At 44.0% G+C, this 6844-nt stretch overlaps 1 protein-coding gene across 1 annotated transcript in view; it reads left to right on the top strand.

Moving 5' to 3' along the window:
- Positions 1–348: 348 nt before the first annotated feature.
- The window catches only part of UNC93A (unc-93 homolog A), a 35112-nt gene continuing 28616 nt past the window's right edge, over positions 349–6844 (top strand). Inside the window, 2 exon segments of the mRNA XM_075924644.1 lie at positions 349–488; positions 5618–6050. Coding sequence (XP_075780759.1) covers positions 5964–6050 — 87 coding nt within the window. The 5' untranslated portion in view covers positions 349–488; positions 5618–5963.

Genomic DNA, 6844 nt, shown 5'->3' with positions numbered 1-6844 from the left:
TGCTGTTTCTTACGTGTACTCAGTCCTTCTGAGTCACCTCATATGCAGGCAAGCACCAGTTAGTAGAACGTGCATTAATAAAGTTGTTTTGAGCCACATGAAAGAGAGAGGTAAATACAGATGTGAACTGCTCAGAGGCAGGATATTTTCAGAAGGTAAAGCGTGGATGGGCTGAAGCAGAGCAAGATGAGAGCTGCCTGTAGGGAAGTGAATGCATTACACATCCTACTTCATGTGTAGGGAGCTCCCTGCTGAGTTTAATGTCCCAGTGGATGATTTGTGACACAGACTTTAAGTCTGGCACCCTGACTGAGCAAGCAGGAATTCAGGGGAGGAGCCATGCTGTGCTGAGAGCACCTTGCCCCAAGCCAATCTTAGCCTCTACTACAGAGACAGCACAAGTTACCTAAACAATTGAGCTCAGCAGAGATGGCAGCTGCTAAGCAGCCTGCTGCGAGTAAGAACCACACAGCCCCATGGATGTGCAGGTAAGACACCACTGCTGAGACTCATGCCTTCAGCCACTCTGTTCTCTTTCTAACTGGGCTTCCCTCTGAATCCCATCTCACTCAGAGTGCAGAGCATGGAAAGTTTCTCCTCTTCCCACCTGAGGAGATAGGTAAAGGGAGCAGAGGGGTGGTGGTGCACTGTGTGGGTAGGGAGGCAGAGGGCTATAGGGGTGATGACAAAGGAGAAGGTCAAGAGATGAAGAAAGAGGACCATAGAGGGGTGTGCAAGGGATTTGCAGGAGGGGAGCCTGAGAAGGAAAAACTGGGTTGAGGTCTTGAGGAAGATTCAAGCAGAGAGATGAAAGATGAAGATAAGGGGTGTTGGAGAGATGGGTGAGGCGAGGCGAGGCAAAGCAAGGCAAGGAAAGGAGGGATGATGGGATACATCTGGGGCAAAGAGGGGGAATGAAAGGACAAGTGGGCATCTTAGGAGGAAGACCGAGAGGAAAACATTACAGGATAAGATTTAGACAGACCTAGGGGCAGCAGGATACTGGATGTGGCAAAGAGGGTACAGAGACCTTAGAGGAGTGAACTGAAGAAGGATATTTATGGATAGGTTATGGAAAAGAGAATGGGGAGTGTCTGAAGGGACAGGAAGTAGAGATGGAAAGTTTGGCAGTGTTGTTTAAAGCTTTAGGAGTTAGGAGGGAACTCATGCAAGTAGTCCTATGGCACCTTAGAGACTAACAATTTATATATATCATTTATATATACACACACACACACACACACACACTTTTTTTTTTTTGCTAGCCTCAAAGATGCCACAGGACTACTCATTTTTAAAGTTACAGACTAACATGGCTACACCTCTGATACTTTTGTCCTCCCTTGACTTTGATGACAGAATTACTCCACTGATTACCCTCCTGATTCCTAGGAGAAAACTGCCTTTTCTACTTGGATTATTCCACTTAGCAGCCCTTAAGCATTTAATAGGTTGTATCCTCCATGGCCACCAGCAGCAATATGCAGCTGCATACCTGCATGATGTGTCTTATTTAGTCCTGCTTATCAGTCACATCAAGTGAGGAGGGAACTTGAAGGAGGCGGGAGTCAGCCCTAATGGGAATGCCTGCAAATGATATACCTGATAGGAAATGTACTGGTTCAATTTACCCTGCCTCCACTCACAGAGAAAGTGGGTGGAGGCACAAAGCCCATTCCCTAAAACCAAGAAGTGGGAATGATCCTTCTTGGAAGCGGCTGGTTATTGCAGGGGACACCTGCCATGATTGATTGAGTTTCCACACTAGTGAGGTACCAAAGCAGGTCAGATCGAACCATGTAACCAAACTTTTGCAGAGATAAAGAATGTATTTTGTAACCGGCGTGGACTGAGCAGCCTGGATATTAACTGAATGTTTATGGAACAGATTAACTGGATATTGAATTGGGGCTGTATGATTTCAAAAATTTCAGGATGAAAACCACAGTATATTATATTGGAAGGCTACATCTAGACTGGCATGATTTTCTGGAAATGCTTTTAATGGAAAAGTTTTCCGTTAAAAGCATTTTCGGAACAGAGTGTCTAGATTGGCACGGACGCTTTTCCGCAAAAAAGCCCCGATCGCCATTTTCACAATTGGGGCTTTTTTGCAGAAAACAAATCTGAGCTGTCTATACTGGCCCTTTTGCGCAAAAGTTTTGTGCAAAAGGACTTTTGCCCGAACGGAAGCAGCATAGTATTTCCACAAGAACACTGACAATCTTACATGAGATCGTCAGTGCTTTTGCGGAAATTCAAGCGGCCAGTGTAGACAGCTGGCAAGTTTTTCCCGGAAAAGTGGCTGATTTTCCAGAAAAACTGGCCAGTCTAGACACAGCCGAAATGTAGACTCCTTCCCTTTCGGGTCGAAAGATGTTTCAGGTAGAGATGGATTGCTTTATCACACTATCACCATGGGAACCCTTTTATTTTTGTCCAAGTCATGTTGCCCTGTATGGGTTACATAAATCTCCAGATCATCCATTGGAACCTATTGCTCTGGCCTTATATTTTCTGGGGAGGCAGCATAGGAAGGGTTAATTTCCTTTCTGAGGCACAAATAGTGTAGCAATCTTTACAGAGTGACTCACATTCTGAGAGTCTAATAAACCATCTTGTTAATCTTTAAAGTGCTACATAGTCCTGTATTTTGCTTCAGCTACACCAGACTAACACAGTTACATTTCTATTACTATTCACATTCTGAGAGGTTGAGTGTGGTGAGGTGGGTTTGGCCTTTCACAGACAGCAACTTTTTCTGGTCTGGCAGCACCTTGCCCTCCAGATTGGTACCTGGAAATAAATCCCAGTATCTAGGACTCAAATATAATGAGAGTTAAACAAGGGGAATGGCTTTGTTAACTTGCTAATGGGTTAAACAAGGGGAATTTTTTAGAAAAGTGGGCCTTGTTAATTCGCTAATTTAGGACATGTAACTTGCTGACTTTGCCTATGGGAGAAGCTCAGAGCACAGACAGCCCACAAAAAAGGGCTCCAATCCAAGTAACTGAGATGAGAGTCTCCTTATATAGTGAGCTATTTAAATTTCTTTTGTTAATATTGCTGCTTTTAAAGATGGTCCTGGACCCATATTCTAATCCATCTATGACACTTCAGCAGGAGAAAGGGGCAGTAAAACAGCCAGATATCTCTCCAGCTGGCGTGCAAAGTTGTCATAAGAACGGCCATACTGGGTCAGACCAAAGGTCCAACTAGCCCTGTATCCTGTCTGCTGATTCAGATGCCCCAGAGGGAGTGAACAGAACACGCAATCATCCCATGATCCCACTCCTGTCACACATTCCCAGCTTCTGACAGAGGCTAGGGACACCATTCCTACCCATCCTTCCTAATAACTATTGATGGTCCTATCCTCCATGAATTTATCTAGTTCTTTCTCGAACCCGGTTAAAGTTCTGGTCTTCACAACCTCCTGTGGCAAGGAGTTCCGCAGGCCGACCGACCATGCGCTGTGGGAAGAAAAACTTCCTTGGTTTGTTTTAAACCTGCTACCTATTAAAAGTCATAGCTATCTTCTGTCATCACAATACCCTTCTCTCCCCCTCTCCCCCAACACCACCACACCCATCGCCTGATTCCAGGGTTAGGAAAATTCTGCGAGGAAAGTATAGCCAGATGTCAGTGTGCTCTGGCAACCCCTCATTAGTGGACAGCCCCTTGGGGACCATCATCAGCCAGGGATAATTTAGAGCAGCTCTTGGGCTACTGTAAACTCTTGGTGCCGGAAGTAGGGAGTGGATGACAGGGGATGGATTACTCAATGATTGCTTGTTCTGCTCATTCCCTCTGCAGCACGTGGCATTGGTCACTGATGGGAAACAGGATAGATAGCGGGACCATTAGCCTTACCCAGTATCGCTGTTCTTATGACCCATGATCTGGGAGCCACAAAATGCCAGAGATCAAAGCCAATAAAGTAACATCCAGTCTCTGGCCAGAGATAGAGGGGTCTATGGTGGTCTTCTGTGTTTGTTGGGTATGTTCCACCTAAGCCTAAAATTAACAGATACGCTGGTAAAGGAGGGAGGCTGGTAAAGGAGGGAGACGTGAGCACTTGAAAAAAAAGAAGTCAACCAGAAGGTCTGCTGTGATTTAAGGGACGTCTGGGCTCAGTTATAATCACCTCAGAGAACAGACATTCTTGGCTGTGGGATGGAGTCATTTATTTAATTGGTCCATTCCATCTCCAGTTTCTATGATCAGAGCTTCATGTCAGAGCTTTTAGCTAGGGATGTGCAGACTCCCTGCTTGAGAACTGAAATTGCACACAGGTTCGGCTCAGATCTTGAGACTCACTTAATCTTAGACAAACTGACAGAAGGAATGAAAGGGGTGTCAGGGCTGATACACAGCAGGCCCACTGGAGATGCTCACAGCGTGGTACAAAATGAAGAGCACCTCAACCTTATCAGATTTCTGTGGAAAAGGGTCTGCACATTCCTTTGGCGAGACTCATTAGCCGAAGGTTAATCTAAAGGTCTGGATGGGACATCAAACAGGCCTAAACGTCTCTCAGATCAATCAAAAAACAAAGGCCCCAGAAATACTTTCCATGAACAGGTGTTGCTGAGGGAAAAGACTGTCAGTTGAGAGCAAACACACAATTCCTATCCAATTGTGCCTTAAATGAAAGAGAAGAGTGCCACCTTAAAAACAATTTTTAAAAGCTTCCCTCTCTGGATTGCTAACAGCAAGGTGAAGTATTACTAAACAAACAGATTTTGAAAATGTGACATGCCTTTCTCTCACTGTTGCAAGTCTACATGTTTCTTGCATCAGGGTGGGCAGTGAAGTGTTTCATTGTTGGTGAGGGTCAGTATCACTGTCCAATTCTTATACATGAGTTCGGTTCAGCACTGATCTAAATTCCAACACTATGTGAGAAGGCTAGGTATGCAACTACCATAATTTGCAACTCCAAACCAAAGGCTGGATTAAGGCTCAGCTGAAAATTAGACCCTATTTTATAACAGTATTTCACTGGCTATTTAGGAATTCTTGCATTTTCTTATAAATGTGCTATTCTCAAAACAAACAAAAAAAACCCAAAGCTTCACTCCTACCTAGGGCTGGAAGAATATTTTTCTTCTGCATTTACTTGAATTATAAAACAAGATCAAACAAACATTAGAAACTGGATGTTTCTCAAAAACAGAAGCTAGCTTTGACTTCTTGGCATGTTACAATAGTATTTAGACTTTTTCTTTCTTTCTTTATTTTGTCTTGATTGAATGTGTGTCTGAGCAGCAACACTGTGTCATCTAGTAGCTGACAGATTGAGTCCCAGGTGGGTAAAATCAGATTCCACCCCATTTTGCTGGGAGTAGGGAATCTTCAACGTTTAGACGAAATAGGCAGCACCCCTATTTTTGTGTGCTGTCTCTTTGTAAAGATTGTGGAACCATCTAAGTAACAATCTCACATTACCCAATTACATAAACAGTCTGGTCTGTTTGTCTGATTTGCAAACTTAGTTAAGGAACAGACCTGATACAGATTGCCAGGTGACCTTTTAATCTTTGCCCTTTAAGGTTTATCTGTAATTGTATTCCAGCTATACATTTAACTATCTGCATTCTTTTCTTCTGTGCAGGGAAAGAAAGAAGCCACATACTATACAGGTGAAATATGAAATTTTGCCTCATTCTTGCAATGCTTTGTGAACTTGAATATAAAGTACAGAGATCTAATGCAAGTTGATAAGTCTTAATTTTTATTGCTTCCCAACAACTGAGTAACTGGTTCATATGGAGTTTTCAGTATCAGAGAAAGTAAAGTTCACGGCTGATAGAATTGTTAGCCAGTTGTGTTTCTGCTACAGATGCAGTGAGAAATAATCCTAACCAACAAGCAGATCCTGTTTCCCCCCCCCCCCAAGCACCAGCTGGGACATTCATCAACACCTTGAACTGACAAGACTTTGTCTTCTATGAACCAACATGGAAAGCAATCTGAAAAATGTTCTGATCATTTCTTTTGGATTTTTACTTCTATTTATTGCATATGGAGGGCTCCAGAGTCTGCAGGTAAATATAACTACAAGTTGAAACTCACTTAACTGGGATTCTCTGGTCCAGCAACATCCATGGTCCGGCACAGATGTTGCAGGACCAGAAAGTCCCGGTGGAAGGCCAGTGGCAAGGATCCCTGCAGGGCTGGCAGGGCAGAGGGCTGCCCACAACAAAGCTGACAGTGGCACTGTCCAGTGCATGGCAGCAGGTCGCCCTGTGGCGGGGAGAGATACGTGTGTTGCTGCCCAGAGAGTCTGAGAGCAATGGTAGCTCAGTGGGGCAGGGATCCGCAGCATGCGACTTCCCAGAGGGTCACAGATTCCCAGCAAAATCCCTCATCCAGGACTGGTCAGGTCCCAAGGGTGAAGGACCTGGGAAGTCCAACCTGTAGTAATTGCTATGATATATGGCCCAGTAGTTGCTATGATAGCTGTCCCTATAGCTGCATTAGTCTATGCAAAGGGTATGAAATGTAAAAGTCTTTTCTTGATATCTTTGAAGAATACATGTGAGTTTCTGGTGTGAGTTGAGTTATCAGCCTTGCAAAAGCTAATGAATTTTGCCCAAGTTCCAGAGCTTCTGTTAATTATTTTATCCTTGTTATGCACTTGCATGGCTCAGAAACAGACAGGATATTTAGGCGTAATACATCATCTTCAGAAATAGTTCTAGAAATGCCTCGATCTGTAAAGAAATGCCTAAGACCTAAGTAGGCTATGAAAAAGAGGCATGCGGTTTTGTTTGCAGGCTTGTACAATGCCAAAAGCAGGATGCCCCCTTCCCCGTCACGTGATCTTCAAGTTGTGATC

The sequence above is a fragment of the Pelodiscus sinensis genome, chromosome 3 (genome assembly GCF_049634645.1).
Source record: "Pelodiscus sinensis isolate JC-2024 chromosome 3, ASM4963464v1, whole genome shotgun sequence".
Taxonomy (NCBI): Eukaryota; Metazoa; Chordata; order Testudines; family Trionychidae; genus Pelodiscus; species Pelodiscus sinensis.
This window is presented reverse-complemented; position numbering and strand designations above follow the sequence as displayed.